The sequence below is a fragment of the Mugil cephalus genome, chromosome 4 (genome assembly GCF_022458985.1).
Source record: "Mugil cephalus isolate CIBA_MC_2020 chromosome 4, CIBA_Mcephalus_1.1, whole genome shotgun sequence".
NCBI classification, from domain to species: Eukaryota; Metazoa; Chordata; class Actinopteri; order Mugiliformes; family Mugilidae; genus Mugil; species Mugil cephalus.
Window position 1 is genome coordinate 11,112,472 of NC_061773.1, and position 20,940 is coordinate 11,133,411.

General features: G+C 42.1%; 1 protein-coding gene across 2 annotated transcripts; it reads left to right on the plus strand.

Annotated features, from left to right (window-relative positions):
- The first annotated feature begins 1,325 nt into the window (after positions 1-1,325).
- On the plus strand, positions 1,326-20,679 carry cers5 (ceramide synthase 5). Of its 2 annotated transcripts, XR_007112642.1 has the most exons (11): positions 1,326-1,641; positions 9,461-9,566; positions 11,826-11,956; positions 12,512-12,569; positions 12,685-12,735; positions 13,830-13,922; positions 16,346-16,474; positions 16,916-17,022; positions 18,238-18,394; positions 19,077-19,225; positions 19,757-19,896. XR_007112642.1 is itself a non-coding variant. In XM_047583580.1 (10 exons), exons 1-10 carry the CDS (start codon positions 1,469-1,471, stop codon positions 19,913-19,915), a joined length of 1,164 nt encoding a protein of 387 aa, XP_047439536.1. In that variant the 5' UTR covers positions 1,330-1,468; the 3' UTR covers positions 19,916-20,679. The 2 variants fall into 2 exon arrangements, 1 of the variants encoding a protein (XP_047439536.1); XM_047583580.1 differs by lacking the exon at positions 19,077-19,225 and having other exon boundaries at positions 1,330-1,641; positions 19,757-20,679.
- The last annotated feature ends 261 nt before the right edge of the window (positions 20,680-20,940 follow it).

Genomic DNA, 20,940 nt, shown 5'->3' on the forward strand with positions numbered 1-20,940 from the left:
GAGGATGCTATTACAGTCATCTGTCTGTCTCAACAGGCCATGCATAGATCACTCAGTTCCTGCAAGTTCCTAGTCTCCCGTTTCCTCTGACCTTTCAAATCAAACTTTGAATATCCTGCCTCGGTAATATCCTAATAAATTTAATTCTAAAGCCAACTACTCTTCATGCATATCTCTTGATCACAAAACCATCTTTTATTATTTTTTAATATTCATCAGCGCTGTTGCTAAGTTATGTGTCTGGACTGTGAAGTTACATCACTGTCCACTTGTTTAATATTGGATTCCCTCACTGAGATCCTTCTGCATAGCTATTGAGTCAACTGCCCTGTGAGATTTCTAATAATACCCCACTCCAAAGGGGCAAATGTCCATCTATAATTAGACAGAGCTGCAGCTGCCATGGGAGGGATGCTCTAATTTGAAGTACTAAGCCATTGTGTGGCCATATTAAAAATGAAAAAAAGTAGATATTTCTGATGAATTTCAGTGAGGTGCTGTGCGTGTTTGAGCCTATACAGACTGAAAATAATCTGTGCATGTGTTGGCCAAGATATTGCTCGACAAGTTGTAGTTGTAATACAACAACTGACCACCTGAGGGTACAATCGCATCAATCACTAAGTCATCGCCTCCCGTGGGCCGGTAATACATCTTTGAATACCTGTTGAGAAAATCTAAACGGACGCTGATTAATATCTCAAGGTTAATACCTGCAACGCACACATTAAAGGATACAACTACAGACTTGCTACGGCGGCAAATATGAAAGAGTGTGGATGACAAACATGGATTAACTAGCCTGGTGTCTACACCATCCTTTCAGTCACGGAGGAGGGAAGGACCCGCCTCACTTCCTCAATCCCAGACCTCATCTCAGGGCGGCATCCAACACGCGCAAAGTTACCCGCTGACACAGAAAAAAAACAGCAAGTTTCAAAATAAATAAACAGTGTCACGAGTGAACCGCCTTTAGATGTTTAGTTTGTTTAGTAAAAATATCTCCTGTCTATTTGCAAGTATGACACAAAAAAATCAAAGGTAAAATTTATTTTATTATTATTATTATTACTATTATTATTATTATTATTATTATTATTAGTAGTAGTAGTATCATTAATAATATTAATATTAATATTTATTTATTTATTTTTTGTTTATGACCAAGAGCAGATTTAACAAAATTAATATCACTAGAACACTAAGTTAGTCAGGTGCTGATTGTGAAGTGCTGAAGTGTTTATATTAAATAAACTAACAACTACCGCCGTTTTTATTTTGAAACTACACCGGAAGTGCGCCTCCTCCTCTCGTGGCCTTGACGCTGGTGAAGTTGAGCGTTGGTAAGTCATCATACAAGTGGCCCAGGGGCAGGAGAGGCGAGGCTTAAAAATAAGTTTAAAGGACCCTCTCGCGTAAGAAGCCAGTTTCTCCACACCGTTTCTCGGGGACGGGCCCGCCGTGAGTCATGGCGGCTCTTTCAGCCTGGTTCTGGGACGAGAGGTTTTGGCTGCCCCACAACGTAACCTGGGCGGACCTGGAGGACCCAGCGCCCGGGGTGGAGTATCCCAAAGTCAGACACTTGTTCTCTGCCTTGCCGCTTGCTTTTGGGATTTTCATCGTCAGAATATTCTTCGAAAGGTTCGTATTTGCCGCTCACGTCGGGGATGGGAGGGGGGTCTACTTGTTAGTGACCCCCCCTACGAAAAAAAGTTACTCTCAGCGTAACGTTTTGTGATGATGGCTTCGCTAACTGTCTCTTTTAACTGTGTACATCGGAGATTGTCAATCGGTTCACAAATCAATCACCGCTGTTTTCTTATTCCCAGTGGCTCTACTACAAAACTATCTCTGACTGTACTCTCATTTTCATTTTCACCTCTTTTTATTTATTTTTTTTTTTTTAAAGACATATATTCTCGTAATGGGTATTAAACATCCTTCCTCAGGAGGCTAACAACAACGACACTAATGCTAACGCTGATGTCACACTTCTTCCCAAAAGTCCTGACGGGGGGGCTTCGGGGAACCCAAGGACTTTAGCAATCACTTGTTAGCTAATCTCCTCATACTTGACTTTCACTGATTCATAACCTCCAGGAAGTGCCGCCTCTGTCCCGACAGTAAAAACTGACATCCACGCCACATGTTAGGGGCAGGGCGTGAATATCCATCCGGTCCTCTTTGCAAAGTTAATTTGTGCTTTTTTGTTCAGGCATCATAATCGGAGAAGGCATCACACACACACACACCCTGGTTTGGCACGCGTTTGGATGCTTGCTTGCCAGCTGCAGGAGGGTCTTGCACTTCAACTAAAAAGCAGAGATGTCCTGGAGGCAGTTTCCCTTAGTCAAACCACAGCAGTGGGTTTTTGTTTGACTGCATAGTTCAGATGGTGTGAGGCTATCTCTGGACTTCTTCCTCAAATAAAGATAAGGCGAGTTGAAGCTCACTACCATAACGCTGATAAGAAGGAGATCGTTGGTATTCAGTGCTGCAGTGGAGCACATTGTGAGTTGCTGCCGCCGCTTATAGGTCTGCGACCAACAAATCCCAACAACGGCAGGCGTTAAAAGAAAAGGCGCCACTTGTAAGTTTCCCCACATGAATTGCGCTCAGAGTCGTTGCCTCCACTGACAGAGTTACAACAGGAAAACCACATTCACTGACTGAAGCTGTGACTACAATACTGAATGAGTGCACACATGGTTTTAAGATACTTGATTTAAAGATATTTGACACATTGAGAGATGTTTTTTTTTCAGTTTTTTAAATTCTTATTTAGTCTCTTGTATCTTGATAAACCTACGGTGGAGTAATCCATACTGTACTTTTACAGTGAGAGATCTGCAGGAAATGTAGAGGTTACTATTGTTTTAATATCTCTGTTGCTTTTGCGTCAATGTCAGGAAACACCTTCACTTGTAAAATATTTATAACATTAGAATGAAGCACACATGTGCATCCTGATATTTTATTTGCGAAGGACTTCAGAGGAGGTTGACATTCAGGGTGCTGCGTTAAACCTTAATGCCGCTGCGTCTGCGATCGGGCACGATGCCAGTGTAGTATTCACTAAATGAATAGACAGCGTTGGCAGTAATGCGACACGCCTTCCTTTCATCTTGGCAACGTACATCTCCGCTCACACCGAACGTCTGCAGGAGTTAATTCCGTTTCCTAACAGAACAAAACGCAAACGACCAATGTTGTCACTGACACGTCTTCTCGTTTCAGTTGACTACTAAGCTATAAGCTCGTATTAAGTCAAGGTTCATGCTGCAGTAAACGAGGCGAGGAATCAGCCTTGTTAAAATTCTGTTTGTTTTTTTTTTTCCCCACCCAAAACGAACAATGACATCGAGAATTAATGTTAAAGGAACTCTCCCTGGACTGAGGAGTTACTCTTGTGCCTTGAGATTTGCATTTCCACAGCAGGGCCCAAACTCCAGGAGGATTCAAGCAAATGAGTCCACTGATATATCGACAGCACGACGGTCTGAGATTCCCTCTGATTGACATCCTCTGCAAAAAATGGTTCTGACACGGTTGAACGTCACAACTTATATTGATGTGACAACAAATAGAACATACGTCAACACCTTTTGTCACACACAGTGTGATTTAGAGGAATACTCAGGCAAAACTGTAGGGAGGACAAATGGACCGGTGTGGTATAAAATATTTCTAAAAGTCTTCTTTTCTGGGATGGGTTCTTGATTTGACCTCCACGGCGACAGCCATGAGCCCGATCTTACGTTCCAGCGGCTGTAAATAAGAAGCAGTCAGATATCAGAGGTGTTGCCGGAGAGTCGCTGAGGTGTCTGATAAGATGCACCTGAAGCTGATCCCTGTGTCTCAGGTGCCAAAGCATTCAGACGGGCTCTCCCCGGGGACGCTGTCCTCCAGGAGATGCTGCCCTGACGCACGGTTATGTCACCAGGGAGCGTTTACTCTCTGTCCCTGCTTGACACTCCAACCGGCGGAGCGGCTTATTCATTTATTTATCACAGGAAAATATCACACCGCAGCTTGAGTTGCTGCTCCTCTTTCTGCGCAACTTAAACACAAGCTGTGCTGTTTGGCACCCGTACACGGTACGCCTAACACAAACACACACACACACACACACACACACACACACACACACACACACACACACACACAAACTGTCCTCAAACATCTGTAGTAAGAGGGTCACACAGTAGCTGGTTAGATTGAGCAGTAATGGGGGCGTTTTCTCACACACATCCTGCCTCAATCTGGCTGCTTTCACAAGTTGGGCAAGTGTTGTCACAGAAAACAGTTATAGGTGCAAATTGAAGCACAAGTGAAATACTCACACGTTCTTGGTACAGAGCCCTAGTTTCTCGGTTAATTGAGACTGACACAGAATTTAAAACTGAACATATTTTCTGTTTTATCTACACTCACATTTCCCCCAGCTTTAGGCTTTGATTAATCAGGTTGGCAAAAATCAATGAGGAGAAATGAACCTGTGTGTTTTTGGGATTTGGGATTTGCCCAGATATTTGTGAAGGTTCTCTCTCCTGCGTGTCTTCAGGTATATTTACGACAAAGCTAAATGCGAAGGTAAATGGGGCTTGTTAAGTTTTCTTGAAGAAGTTTCACCACTAATCCAAGTGGCTTTTCAGTTCTGTCTCGAGTAGCCGTCTGTTTGAGATTGGTTCTGTATGTTTGTTTTGTCCAGATGCTCATCCAGCTGCATTTGTTACCATATAATGCTTGAACTGACTTTCAACTCTCCGTTTGACTTTTACTTTGTCCCAACTAGAGAAAGTGAAAAAAAAAAAAAACATGCAAACAAGTTTATTTGATCATCAGTTTATAATCATTTGTTGTAGGTCTCAGTCCTTTGACCCACAACAGCAGCAGCAGCAACAACAACAGGGCTCACATTTCATACACGTTTTACTTCAATCAGCTCTTCTATTTAAACTGAAGCTGACACGTTAAGTAAAACTTTAACTTCATTCAGCAGGTTCTTATTAAGCTTCTTTCTGCATAATCTGAACTTTCTCTTTAATTGCGGTTTTAGTGTTTCAGACATACATGCTTTCCAGAAACCTGGGCCTTTCCAGTTGCAGTAACTGTCCTGTTTTATCAGACAGCTCGAGTAACGCCTCCTGGAGATGAGCTAATTTAGAGCTTGTCAGCCGGCAGTCAAGGGGAAGAGTTATGCTAGTAAAATATGCGGCCCCCGTTTCTCCTAATGTGACTTACTGTGTTGGATTCTGTAAAAGCGTTTGCCTTTTGTCCTCAAAAGGTCGAATTTTTTGCACGAAAGCTTCAAGTTCAGGATTCCTCCTCTACCTGTTGGCAGCTCCTCTCTCCGACTCAGCCCGACCGGCCCCCCTCCTCCCAGCCAGTTCAATCTTGTTTGATCACAATCACGGCTCTGCTGCTGGCAGTGACTTTGACGATGGGAGCAGCCGCTCTGTTTTTTGTGCGTGCAAGCCCTCGTAAGCCGTGTCATGAGTTGAGGCAGCGTTGAGGCTAAAACTGAGATGTGAGTGAGGTTATAATCAGTTGGACCTGGCCTCATATAATCTGCTGTGGCACATTTTATTATTATTTTTTTTTTTTTTCCCTCGTACGCTGCCAGGTATTCGGTCTTCTTCAGGAAGTGATTGTAGACACTGAAAACAAAACGCTGACGTCACGCGTCGAACGCCCTCCTCGCTCGGTGTGTCGCTTCCACGTAATTCCATGTAACCGTCATGTTTGTTTCGAAACACGCACCGTAAAGTCAAACAACGGCCACCGTTCCATCCAGTGCTGTGCTATGAATAGAGGCGAGCCCGTGCCTTAGCCCAGGGCCATGGGACTGGGAAGTTTTCCAGTCTGAAGGCTGCCTGTGGCCCGATGCTCTTCCCCTCCGCAGTCCTCTGCGCCACTAGTGTACACAGACCACTCCAGGCCCGTGTCTTGGTAACAGGCTTTGTGTACGTTGCAGTGGTCAGTGTCTTGACGAGGAACAGGCACGTTTTGACATTTCTCCCCTGACGTCTGCTGATTAGCACAGCAGGTTCAGGCTTGTAGGGGCTATTTGTCAATTCATATCGTATTTTAAGGACCTGCGCTCACAAGAAATTGTTTACTGTACCTGTGTCGTGGCAGCTCATCTTTTAGGTGACCGCTTAATAAAGGACCCAACCACGGACTCAGTTCAGGGTTAACCCGTCTTCCCCGCTGCTCCACCTTTGAGCTTTTATCTGATCAAAGTGCCTAACGCCGACCACTGGCTTCGCTCGTTAAAAGTGTTATATGCTCAAAGTGCGTGTAATGAAATGTGAATTGCCTTGAGTATCGTTTAACAACATCATACCACACTAAACTGATCCATCCAGTCTAACTAACGTTCCTGCACCACGTACTTTGCGTTGTGCGTTTGCACCTCAGCGCCGCAGTGTCATCGGCCCACTGTGGTTTTGGCCTACTTCACTTTCCGCGTCAGATGTCACTACTCGAAAGTGTACGTGTGCATACAATCTTAGACCTTCATTTGTCAGCTGCGTTGATCTACATTCTTGCCATCGCTCTGTCATTTCAGAACAAGGGGAACAAACAGCTTTGAGGTAAATCTGGTTCTTACCAGGAAGGAGAAAAAAAAACAAAGGAGGAGGGGAAGATTAAGATGTGGTTTCATGCCAGACAAAGGCCATTGATTTCCATTTTGTGTTTTTTTTTTTTTTTTCTGCTTTTCTCATAATGCTACACAATGGCTATAGTGAGCCGCTGATTCCTACAACCAGGGAATTTTACACAGATGGAAAGACAATAGAGGTTTCAACCTATAAAGCATTTTGCTGTGCTGCAGCCCAGGTTTAGTATCACTGAGTCAGTATCGTACGTGAGATTTGGCTTCAGCTTAAACCCATATGTTTATTGAAGGTATTAGTAAAGAATCCTTTTACTGGAATAAAATCTTGGATTTTGACGCTGCAGGTTTGCATCAGGAAAATGGTGAGGAAGTCGGTTTGACAAGTGCAATGCACACCAATCAGCTGCAACATTAAAACCACAGACACAAGAAGTAAATAGCACTCATCATGTTGTGACAATTTAATGTTCTATTGGGAAACTTTTGGTGCTGAAATTCATGTGGACGTTGCTTAGACATGAACCACCCACCTAGACCAGACCAGACCAGGCAGCCATCCCCAGCAGGATGCAGCCTGACGCAGACACACACACACAAACTGTTTAGGAACAACTCAGAAAACATGAAAAACAGCACAAGGTGTTGACCTGGCTTCCAAATTCACTAGATACCAAACTGATCAAGTATCTGTGGGATGATTAACAGAGGCCCCTCCCCTCAACACATAGGACCCAAAGGTCCCCACTGACTACATCCTGTTACCAGACACCACAGGACACCCTCAGAAGAACCATGTCCATTCCCTGATGAGTCACAACTGTTGTGGAGGCACTCAGGAGACCTACGCCATATTAAGCAGGTGGTCATAATGTTATGACCGGTATAGGTAGATACAAAGGTGAGGACACCTGGGTGACAGCTGATCTCCTACAGCCACGTACACTATTGGCTTCTTTCTTCTCAAGGACCAGGTTGCACTACAGGTTTTTGCAGCTACAGTCTCTGGACTCTGGATCAGGTTGCTGCTGAATGTTAGACTGGATCAGACACCTCCTGTTTTTAAATCCATTTTAAGTCTTAGTCATTGAATTCAGTTTTAAAGTTTTTTTTAGGGTTTTGTGGGTCTTTAATGAGTGTTTTATCTATTTTTTCCTCATTGGTGTGTCGGCTGTTTTCAATGGTTTTTGCAACTCTGGTTGTACGTGTCATTTGACAAATGACTCATTCAAACTGACTAAATAAGTTTAGGAATTATACAACAATGACATGTGACTGAGAAAGCGTTGTGGTTTGTCTTTTTATAAATCTACAGATACCCAGACCTATATAATCCTTGAACACTTGGTAAACATTGCTGCATTGCCTCAGTATTTCTCTAGATACTTGAGATTTGATGTAAACTTGAGATGTGGGCTACAGTTGATGAGCTTTTTACTTGTATTTACAGAACGTAAAATAAGTGTCACAATTTTTCATAGTAAACATATTTCCTCTTCTGTGAACTCTGATTTTTAGTTCTTTCCATAGATTTTGAATTGGATTCAAGTCAGGTGATTGGCTGGGCCGTTCTAGCAACTTTATTTTCTTTCTCTGAAGCCAGTTGAGAGTTTCCCTGGCTCTGTGTTTGGAATCATTGTCTTTCTGAAATGTCCACCCTCGTTTCATCTTCATCATTCTGGTAGATGGCAGCAGATTTTTTCTCAAGAATGTCTCGGTACATTTTTCCATTCATCCTCCCTTCAATTATGTGAAGTTTGCCGGTACCATAGAAAAACAGCCAGACACCATGATGTTCCCACCTCCAAACGTCACTGTCAGTATTGTGTTTTTGGGGTAATGTGCAGTGCATTTTGTCCTCCAAACATAGTGTGTGTTATGGCATCCAAAGAGTTCAATTTTGCTGTCATCTGACCAGACTATGTTCTCCCCGTATTTTACAGGCTTGTCCAAATGTTGTGCAGCAAACTTTAAATGAGCTTTTTCTTCAGAAAAATGGAGTCTTGTGTGGTGAGCGTGCATACAGGCCACAGCCGTTGAGCGCGTTGCTTATTGTTTGTACCTGCTAAATCAAGGTCTTCCTGAAGCTCTCCACACGTGGTCCTTGCCTCTTGGGCAACTCTTCTGATAATTATTTTCACTGCTCTGTCAGAAACCTTGCGAGGAGCACCTGGCCGTGGCCGGTTTATGGTCGAATGATGTTCTTTCCACTTCCAGATTATGGCCTCAACAGTGCTCACTGGAACGTTCAGACGTTTGGAAATCCTTCTGTAACCAATGCCATCAGGACGTTTTGCAACAATAAGGTTGCGATGGTCTTGAGGGAGTTTGTTGCTTTTACCCATCATGAGATGTTCCTTGTGTGACACCTTGGTTTTTTATTATTTAGCTGTGACGCTGTAGTCTGAGATACAAGATCAAATAATACAACAGGCTATTGGCGTAGAGAGAGGAGCAGAAAATAATCAAATCTACCCTGAGTTTGCAACTTCGTTGCAGTTATGCACAGCTGTCAGCTAAGAGGTGATGTGGTGCTACTGTAGCCAGTTGTGTCGTGGTAGAACCTGTAGCTCAAGTACTACATTGGGATGTTATACATCGCTCTACTTGACATGGAAACTCTAAACTCATACCTGTGTCAAGACACTGGACTCATCATTAATCACCTGTGAATGCATGAAGGAATCCTGGTTTCTGATGTTATCTTATCTCTGATCGAAAGCCTTTTATTTGTGTTTGTAAACAGGCCAGACTGGCTGTGTGTGTTTCTCTTAAAGACCTAGTGTGCCTGTTTCAAAAACCCAGAGTCAACCTCCATCTCTGTCACCTCTGTCACAGATTTATCGCCGGTGCCTGTGCCCGAAGTCTCCGCATTCAGACAGGTGTGGGAAGAAGAGCTCAGCCCAACGCGGTGCTGGAGAAAGTGTTTACATCCATCACAAAGGTTTGGACGCCTTCATCTTTTTCCTTTAGAGAATCATTTATGCATCAGCAATGGTTGATGATGTGCTTTTTGTTTTTCACTTCATCCAATAGAGCGCATGCACGTGACGTCACTGCAAGTGGGCGTCTCCATGGTTACTGCCGCTGAGTGGCAAAAAGTGACGGTTGAGCATGGAGATTAGCCGCATTAGTTTGAATCATACGCCTTAATACCATCTAAATTGAAAAATTTATTTAAAAAATGGGCAAGAGCTGTTGTGTGATTGACTGCACCAACAGATTTGAAAAGCAGTCAGAGATATATTGAAATAGATATCCCCTGCTGCCAAAGAAAAGAGAAGTAAATGGATCGCTGCAACAGAAACATTTAATGTCAGGTAATATTAATTTATACTGTATTATCTGATGAAGTTACTTCTTAAGTTAAGTTATGGAGGGATGCCAGATTGGTTTGTTGTTGTTTTGGCGTAGTTACGGCCGACAGTAACTATTTCAGTTCTAACAGTAAATAACAATAAAACAATAAATGGATTATTTGTGATCCCTCCTCCTCATCCTTTTAACGTCTGGTCAGACAGTGTTGTATGGCTAACGTTCCTTCTCAGTAAAGCTCTTAGCATCTTTTATTTAGCTACATTTATCATGACTGAAATGACCTAAAACTAACTTAAACTAACTGAGGCTAATCCACTTTTACAAATCCATACTAGATCATTGTCGAGTCCAATTTCCTTTAATTTTCCTGGTCTCGCTGTATTTATTGATACAGTTCACCGTGTTTTTGCCACTCGGGCTGGCTGGCAGCGGCAGTGACCTTAATGCATAGCTTCTATAATCAAAGTCATGACGATGATGCTTTTATGGCATTTCTGTACTATTACACCAAGTGACATGTATCAGACCTTTCACAGAACTCCTAGTTTCACAGTTTTTATCACGACTTTGAAGGCTGCCCTGTCTTGTGAAAAAATAGATATCAGTCAATTATTATTACTAATGGGCTACATCTTTGTGTCGAGGTTTGTCAGCTAAGGATTATTGTATTATCATTATTATAATTTTTTTTGCTAGTAAATCTGCACTAATGATACTATAGTGGTACTCAAAGTGCTTTTCAATGTTTTGCCCAAAGATACTTCAGCAGGTGGATGGAATCAAACAGTGAAATGTGACCAAATGAATGAATGACCAGTGCAGTACAGAGTAGGTACACAGTAGTGAAAGCATGCAAACTGATCCAGAGTTTGGGGGCTGCAGCTGAGAAAGCACGAGACTGAGTGACCTTAATGGGATGTACAGTTTTATCAAATAAAAAAATAAGAAGAAAGAAAGAAAATATTCATCTTTAACCCTTTGACTGGCTTTGTAGACACACGGTTGATCTTTTTTGTAGTAGTAGTAGACAACAAAATGCTTAATTTCTCATTTTGTACCCATTTTCTGACCATTGCTAGTCATTCAGTTTGTAAGATAATTTGGAACAGATGCTCGGAAATACGCATCATACAGCTTCAGTATTTATATTGTATCAATCTGTATAATCTTGTGAACATTTTAATAATGATATCAAAATACTCAGTTTGTAGTGCACACTATTAATATAGATCATAAATGAATGGTGTTTAATCGTGGTTAATCATATTTCTTAGTGTGGAAGTCAAATCGTTAAATAAAACACTGGATCATGTTGCTCTGCCTTTAAGGATGTGTGTTTAATTCTGTGTCAGTGTGGTCACATTATCTCCTGTACCATTAGGAAATGCCAAATTGCTTTGTAATGTTCACAACATGCAGTGACAATCTATGCGGCAAATGCAAAATGCGTGTTACGAAATCAGATACTGGAGTGACATTTTCCTGTTATTAAATTTGCATTTTGTATTTTGCTTTAAATAACTTGTGGTCTGTAGTTTTGTAGAAAAGGTGCGGCTTCTCTGATCCGGACGAATGCGTTGTGAGAGATTGCTTTCATATGCGCTGTTGTCTGTGGGGACAAGGTCAAAATTTACTTATTATTAACTTTATTTATTTATGGATTAAGTGAGTTGGTTTAAAAGTCCAGGAAAGGAAGTGAAGTTGGGCTCAACTGTGGGAGACCAAGTACACATTAGACCTGTTAGACCTGTTAATAACATCAGCAGATAATGTGTAAAAGCCCAAACCATGAATTATTATCATAACAATGTAATATATTTCTGATTCCATTCTGCATCATTTATTCCAATCTGAGCTGTTTGTCGTCTCTTCTCTCTTGTGACAGAATCCAGACTCTCGGCATCTGGATGGCCTCTCCAAGCAGCTGGACTGGGAGGTGCGAAAGGTCCAGCGTTGGTTCAGACACCGCAGGAACCAAGACAAACCCAGCACGCACACTAAGTTCTGCGAGAGCATGTAGGTGAACTCCCGTTGTGTCCACCTTGAACATCTCCACAAGCTCGAGCACACAGAGGTTGTGTTTCTCTCTGGGGGGGCGTTATATGATACTTCCATCTTTGCGAGAAACAGGTTTGAGGAGGTCGGCCCTCAGCCCGTGTCGCGCTGTCGGTTTGTCGTTCCTTACGTTGAACGGGCAGCGGGACGAGTCAGTGAGAGAGATCGTTCTGATCGAATGTTCAGTTCAGTAAACCAGAGCACGAGAAGAGAAGCGGAAGTGAACAATAGGCACACAGAGGGCTCCTGTTGTTTCATCTGAATATTGAAATACACGAATATTTTCACGACAGCACGATCGTCCAGAACGAACAGACAGCTACAGTTTGTAGCTCTTCTTAGCTTCCTAGCCTCCCGGGGTGTAGCCTCTGCGTTGTGTTTTTTATCACGACTTTGTGTCATAAAAGCCTCAGTCTAAGGTGGTGCATTTATTGTTGTGATTAAGTGACAAACATGTTTGGTTTTGAATGTGTTTTTCTGTGCAGCCGCTCATTATTTCCTCTCTTTGACTTTTAGGTGGAGATTTACATTTTATTTGTGTATATTTATATATGGGATCCGGTTTCTGTGGCAGGTGAGCAGACCCGTAGATGAAGCCCGGACACAGTGTCGAGTAGATTTTATTATTTAACTGTACATTTCCAGTGCTGATGGCGTTTGTAACGTGAATTGTCTTCATTTGTTCTCAGAGCCCTTGGTTGTTGGACACGCGACATTGCTGGTACGGTTACCCCTATCAGGTACGACGCCGCTCTCACCTCGGCCCATTAGCGCATCGCACAGCATAAACTTATTATATTAATGGCGCGCTGCACGGTTAGCCATGTGCAGAGTAGTTGACTCTCTTCCTTCCACAACAACCACTCAGATAAATGGCACAGGGTGAGTCAGTATCTGTTTGCTTTTTACTTCACTGCCTTTTCCCCGAATATATGATAAAATGCCATAAAAAAAACAGTCCGTGATAAAAGGACTTATCTTATCTGCAGTTCTGATTGACTGGCAAGAAAATAAAACTTTCGGAAACACTTGAGAGACACATGTTCTTCATCCATGTTTTAAATTGGTGTCATCTGGCAGTGTGGTGTCATTGTGGATAAGTTGTGAAGGAATTTTGGTGAGTTTTTCAATTTGTGCATAAATTATTTTTGAAAACCAAAAACCAAATCCCTCCCTGGATTTTAGTGAAAGCAAATGCACACTGTTATAAAGTTCGGCATGAAATCTCAGCCTCATTAAGGTTATGGTAGGTTATCGTATCCAGCGTTTGTTTAAAGTAACAGAGAGATTGAACTGTGTTTTTATTTTCAGAGGCTGTGGTTTGTAGGGCTGCTGAATTGTGTTGTAGCGACACATGTTTCTATATTCAGTGGTCTAGGCTAAATAAGAGAAACTCTTGTGTGTTTAATTCAATACAGTTTAACAGCACTACAACACTACATCCTCCATAAATATGGTACCATCCATCCACACTATTATAACATTAGTACATTAGTTTTTTACTAGTGTACCTAATGAACTGGCAAGGAAGGAATTTACAGTCACCCTCTTTTAGTACAACATTTAGGGCATCCATGATTGTTAGTGTGTTATATTTTTAGAGTGATTGTGTAAATTGAAACTGGTCACATTGTCAGGAGTGACACAATACACTGGAAAACACATCTTTTCACTCATGATTGCTCAAGTAAACTTGACATCACGGTGATTCACAGGGTCATGATATGTGTTCAGAGAACGTAGTTTGTCTTCAAGCATCGGAAAAATTGTAAAACTAATAAAGTTCCTGTCTGAAGCGACTCACTGACGCTCTCTTTGCTCCCCGTCTCTGCAGGTCATGACCCCGGGTCTTTATTACTACTATGTGACAGAACTGGCCTTCTACTGGTCACTAATGTTCTCCCAGTTCACCGACATTAAAAGGAAGGTGAGAGCGACACTGGTTCGGTTACTATTAAGTCAGATCGCACTAGAAACTACGCGGAGGCCACTCCCTCTGAAACGTTGGTCAGCACTTGTGTTGTTCCTCATTTGGCTGAGAATGTGTGAGAATGCCCTGCAGAGTTATTCCTACACATAACGGCAGGTCAGGATGTACAAACCTGATGTTTTTTGTTCGCTCCCAGCTCGTGCAGTTGTTTTAATTTCCGAGGGTCACATGTTTTTCTTTGGGAGGGGGGGGCGGGGTTTAGCTCGTTGCTGCTGTGTGTGTGAACGTTTTGTATTTTTCAGCACGAGGGCACCCACTGTCATGTGACTGCAGGACGGAGCACGCCTAAGTCTATTAGAATTACAGACATTCCTCAGTGCCAGTGCATTAGAGCCGGAGTCACTCGCAGCTGCAGATACTCTGCCTTTAACACTGCTGGATTGTAGTGCTTGTTTTAATTTGGCTGCATGGCCTGGTTTCATTTTCAGGTTAATTTAATTTATTAATCATATTATCATATAAGGGCGACCGAGCTTCCGCTCGGCCCAGAAGTTCAAGGTCTTTACCCAAGAAGGGAATTCCTTATTGTCAGCCTTTGTTCTAACTCGGCTTCAAATCACAAAGCTGGCGTGTGAATAATTAACAGGTATTATTACCAAACAAGAGACACAGCATGATATGGTGATCTTCACAGTTGAATTGCTCAGAGGAGGACTGCCAGGTTTTAAGGGCTGTCAGAAAGATAAAGAGAGACACTGCTCCGTGTTGAAGCTGGAATTATTTACGCGATATCCCACAGCCAAGAGGCATTAACGTGGACTTTTGTAAATAAACATTATGCCGTAGGTTAATAGTATTTAAATTAGAGCGCATTTCTGGTGATGCTAGTATTTCTCTGTGTTGAAGCTCTGCAGTCTGTCGTTGTCAGTCCAGATGACTCGACTGTCACATCCACATGTCTTCTCTCTTAAGTGTTTGTTGAGGCAGTAAAGCGCTGTTAATATTTCACCAATATCTTCCATCTCCACCCCAAGACTATTTGACGGCACAGCCAAGTCTGGTATGAACTATGGAGGTGAAATGCGCCACTATTTTTCTTTCTTTTCTTATTTTTTCATGCTGCTGAGACACACTCTCTCATGTTTTCTGTATTTTTTCTGCAGCTCTGTAAGATTAATCATGAAATGAGCGCTAGTGGCATAAACACAGCACTTAACTCTGACATATTTGATAGAGAACCTGATGCCTTTTGACACAGTGCCTACAGCTAAAGGTCCAACACTCACACAAATGACTTGTCTAATTTACACACCGGTTATTGTATTGTCGGCACCGCCCACACTAACGCTGATCAGCCTATTTTGAAAACACCTCCTTCCACTGTCTCTGCCTAATTAAAGCACATATTCCCCAGTGTTGTTCCAGACTCTATTTACATGCTGTGTATGTTTTTCTATGTACGTCTATGCTGTATTTATTTTATCTACTAGCACTGGTCTTTAAGTTTGTCTTATTGTTTTTTTTTATTTTTTTTATGACAGTTTAAAGTTACTTCTCTTGACTTTTAAGGCAAATTGTTGCTATTCACCCATCAGCCACAACATTAAAACCACTAACAGGAGAAGTGAATAACATTGACCATCTTGTGACAATTCAGTGTTCAGCTGGGAAACGTTTGGACCTGGCATTCATGTGGATGTTACTTAGACGTGTAGCACCCACCTAGACCAGACCAGACACCAAAGTAATCGCAATGACACTTCCTGATGGCACCAGTCATCCCCAGTAGGAGGTGAGGAGAAGGTGTTGACCTGGCCCCTAATTTCTTAAGTATCTGTGGGATATATAGTACTTTAACAAGCCTGATCCACAGAGGCCCCTCCCCTCAACCCATTCTCTGATGAGTCACAAATGGTTTGGAGGCACAAGAGAGACCTGCACAGTATTAGGAAAGTGGTCATAATGTTATGCCTGATCGACACGTGTGTGTATTATCATAGTTAATTTATTTTGAGGAATGCATTGTAGTTAATCTGCACTCCTATGACAAAAAATGAAGTGTGGAAGTTGCTTGACAAGACTCCATCAGTCTGCAGACATCGTTTTCACTGTTTCACTTGTTAGGATTCTAACCCACTGATGACAGGCTACAGCTGAGGCTGTGATCACCATTAGATATTTCGATATTTAGTCAGATAAAAGTATTGATCCGTTTAAAACGCCAAGCTCACGATGGTTCTAGATACAGTGGAGGGATCAGCAGAGTCATTGTGGTCGAAGCTGATGGGGACATTGACGTCTGCACTCAGTGGTGGTTGAGATACGTCTGTCAGGAAGTGGTGGACGTCCCCAGAGACACGAGAGCGTTCTGTGAACATGTTCAAAACTCTAACCCTCCCTGTCTTTCCACCTGATCTCAGGATTTCCTCATCATGTTCATCCATCACCTGGCTACTGTCGGCCTGATCAGCTTTTCTTACGTCAACAACATGGCGCGGGTGGGGAGCCTTGTGCTGTGCGTTCACGACGCCTCTGACTTTCTGCTGGAGGTGAGTCGGACGCCATGGTAACAGGAAGCCATCATCGTTGTACAGAGCGATAGATTTGATGTCCTGGATGTTAACGTTTTTATGCAAATATTTTCATGCTGCTTTTCTGAAGCATGCTGTATTATGTTACATGTAGCTTGGTTTTACATTCCCATTCATATTATAACTGACTCATTGTGTCACTGCTGCAGCTTTCATGCTCAGTAGTTTCCCCTTTTAGAATTGATATTGTTCAGCAGCCTTTTTATCTAGTGGAGATGAATCAGGATTGTTGTTCTCGCTCACTTCCACTTGGTTGTAATCCAAACTGATTAGAAATAAAGCTTTGCAGATTTAACACAGTTGATGTGGGGGAACTAAAAAAAAAGAAAAAAAAAGCTCAACTTCACAAAAATTACCATCACATTTTCACTTCTGTTGCTTTTCTTTTTTTCCCAACAGGCGGCCAAGCTCGCCAACTACGCCAAGTACCAGCGCTTGTGTGACTTCCTCTTCATTGTGTTTAGTTTAGCGTTCTTTGTCACACGACTTGTTATATATCCGATATGGTGAGTACCCTGTGACACCTGCAGCCTCAGAATGAACATTATAGCTACTGTACTGAAAGATTTGCCCCCAATCACGTTTTTTTTTTAGTATTTTTGACATATTTTTTTAAATAAAAAAACCTGCCTCAAGGTTGTTCTTTTAAGGATTTAATTTTTTGTAGCAGATTGAGCCTTCCTCCTTGAGCAGAGTAAATAAGAAAATAAAAGTTTATAGACTCTTATCACGAAAAATACTGGTGGATGGTTTTGATCATTAACTCTGTCACAAATACTAAAGCCACAGAAATCCCTTCTGATTTCTGTAAAGTACTTCCTGTCACGTTATTTCACATTTATTGTAGCTCACAGCAGACGTATAAATGGAAGCTCGTGGGTGGCTCCGTGCTCAATTTGATCTGATCATTTAAAATTACCCCTCATTGACCCCCTCCCTAGACAACCCTAAGCTGTTGTGCATTGCAGATGAAACGGTTTGCTCTTTATATTTAATCAGAAATAACAGTCGAGCTGTGGCTTTAACATCGTCTGAGCTAAAGTTAGAAGGTGTGTGAACCTTTAATCTGGTGAAGAGCTGCCTGCATAGAAAACATCCTTATCACACTGTGATTACTTTCATACAAAAACATAAGTATATGAATGACGTGAAAATGGAAACCACCGCTCTGTATCAGCTGCCAGCGCTTTGTAAATATGATGAGTCGATATTCAGGACGAACTACAGATTCTTCATCGTTTTAGTTTCTGCCCGATCACTGAGATACGAGTGAGACGAGTGTTCCTCGACAGAGACCGGGATGCTGCAGCTCTGCCTCCACAGAGACAGACAATAGGAAACCTATCATTGACAAAAGTAACCTGAGCAGCTATATTCAGTGTCTTGATGTGGATGAGTGATAAAGATAGTGCTGCTGCTGCTGCTGCTGCTGCTGCTGCTGCTCCCTGGACCGGACTGAAATCCATACCTGTGCCTGGGGAGGTCATTTTGTTGACAACCTGCTGTCACTCACCCGACATTATAGACCCATGATACTCTGTTTGGTTGCCATTGGCTTCCAGATGGGAATTACAATCTGTACTGTTGTGAAGGGCCTCATTAGGCGAATATGATTTAAGTACAGCTTGACTACTTCTCTCTCCCATAGGGATAAATTATTAGGCGTGTGCAATGAGGGCGTAAAAAGTAAATGTTAAAGGCTTCCTGTCTTGTTTTTAAAGGGTCCTGAACTCCACCATGTTTGAGAGCTGGAGCATAGTCGGGCCGTTCCCGTCCTGGTGGCTCTTCAACATCTTACTGCTGGTCCTCCAAGTGCTGCATATCATCTGGTCCTACCTCATAGCCCGCATAGCTCTCAAAGCCATGCTGCGAGGCAAGGTGGGTCACTGACAAGACTTGGATTTCTTTAAAATAAATAAATAAATAAATAAATAAAAATTAAAAAAAAAAAAAACATGAGGGTTCAGAAATTAAATATATTTGTGACATTGAGCTTTGGAGATACAGGTACTTAAAGAATGGGAACTGTTCCCTGTTAGAGATATAAATGAAAGATAAAGAAAACCACTGTTTGTTTAAGACCTGAGGAACTTTCCATGCTACATCTCCAAACTTTTTGTGCTAATAGAACAATAATTATCTTTTCAAATATTTCAAGCACCCGTCAGTTTCACTTAACTATATTTGACACCAACTGGAATTAAAAGGTTTCCATGTTTAATTACATGCGTCGAGACCTTGACAGTGTGGTTTCATGAGGTTTTAACTTTATTGGTCTAGATCTGTTCATAACTGATCACTTTGCTCCCAAACAAAGACGAACATGAACGATGAACAAGAACGTCTCTAATGTATCGATCACAAAATGTTTAGTTTAATCTTGTGACAGCTCTGTGTTTGAAGGGTCGTACATCCCTCCAGATAAATAATAGTTCCAGTGAGGCATCTGTCTAGTATCAGAGAGTGTACAACATAACTCCACGGCTATTTTTGGTGATGCATTTGCTGCCTCTTCACTTTTTTCCCTGTCTGTCCCTGACTTGTCCCCTTCTCTCTGCAGATTGTTTCCTCTCCCTCTGGAATAAGAGAGCGAGATCCTGTCTTTCTGTCCCTCTTTGTCCACTGAGCCCTCCTCCGCTGCTTTCTTGCTTCCCTCCATCTACTCTGTCTACTTGACAACTCTATTTTTTTTTCTTTTTCTTATTTGCTGTAAGTTTTAGTTTTTCCCCTTTGCTGTCGTTCCCTTCACAAATCTTAATTCTGTACATGTTCTGTCTGTTTCTGTCAGAATCAGTAGATCAGCACTTACACACAACCCCACTTACAAAGTCAGCAGGAGGAGGAAGAGAGTAGTAGATGATGAGTAATGCGGTAATAGCTTTATGAATGTAGAGTATGTCCCAACTGTTTCTCATTAGTCAATAGCTGGAATTGTCCCACACCACCACCCTGTGGTAAAATAATAGAATATGAAGCATCCCCTTATAAGTCTTAATCATCAATCATCTATAGCTATTCAAATTGATCATAAAACCCCCCAACTATTGAGTGACTTCTGAGACGTTTTGATTCGGCCTCCAAGGGAAACTACAGAACTGACTTAATAGCAAATACAGAAACTGCTTAAGAATTAAACTCATTGGATAAAATTCTATTTGCTCTTTTAACTAAGACGTCAAATGCTATTGTTCTCTCTGTTAATACGAGTCTTATTGACATTTCCTCTCATCTGTGGTCCAGGTGTGCAACGATGTGCGCAGCGACATTGAGAGCAGCTCAGCGGATGAGTCTGAAACGCACACGGAGAATCTAAAGACATCTCCGTCTAGCATCAAGGGAGAAAACGGCACTAATGGCCACTGTGCCAAAGCACGAGTGAACAACCACAGCAGCTGGTGACACGGAGCCCCGAGCCCCCAGCCCCCAGCCTCCAGCCCCCACCCCCGCAGTTTGTCTTAACGTCGTTCCTCTAACGTGCAAGGCTTCCGCCCACACTCACATTCACACACACTGATTACACTGACAGTGAGTATGCACAGATCCATGCCTTGGTGCACTGACGGCGGACGCGCAAACACTGACATCGGCTGCGGACTCAACTCCGGAGGTGACATTTAAAAGCTGAAATGATAAGGAAATCGAGTTGAAGCGAGTGATACGCATTTGTCTTATTTTTTGAAATGTTGGGATTTATGTTGGGCACAGATGTTGATTTCAATGTTCTCTCCCAGTTTTATTGGTCAGATGAACTTGGATGATTTTAAAGGGTTCATTCTCACTGGTTCTCACAGGAAAAGCAGCAGATGTCGATATAGCTGTAGTTGTATCAGCTTTTAACAGCACCGCCTCTGTGAGCGGCGGTTTATTGTGAATTTACTCTTTAAGCCCATTGTTTGGCTACTTTGTGACTCATTTGTTTTACTGTTGTTTTTTTTTACTACTTCCTCTGAGACCAAATGTTTAAAAAACTGTTTGTTAGCACTGCCTATAGAGAAGGTATGAGGACTACACTTCTATGTCATGTTCTCACTTGAGTGCCTTGTAAAAATGTATTTCCAAATATATTCTGTTGTTGAAAGATGACTTCCTTATTGAAGTACTGTGTAGAAATGCTATATTACACTGTGTGGTTAAAGGCATTTAATATAATACAATACAAACAATTTGAGCCATCTTCATTCCTGAAACAGTGCTGTTACGCATGGATTAGACATCTGATTCAAATCATATGTTCTCACTTATTTAGCTTGGTTTTACAAAGAGGACCTCATCGTTGTGAGGCCACTCAACATATTACACAAGCGTCCTCAGAGGAATAAACATATTCCTGATTTAGCCACAGACTAGAATGAAAAGGAATGACAAATGTCCACATCTGTGCAAAAAGGTGAGCACACGGCCATCAGTCTTTGAGGACTTCAGCA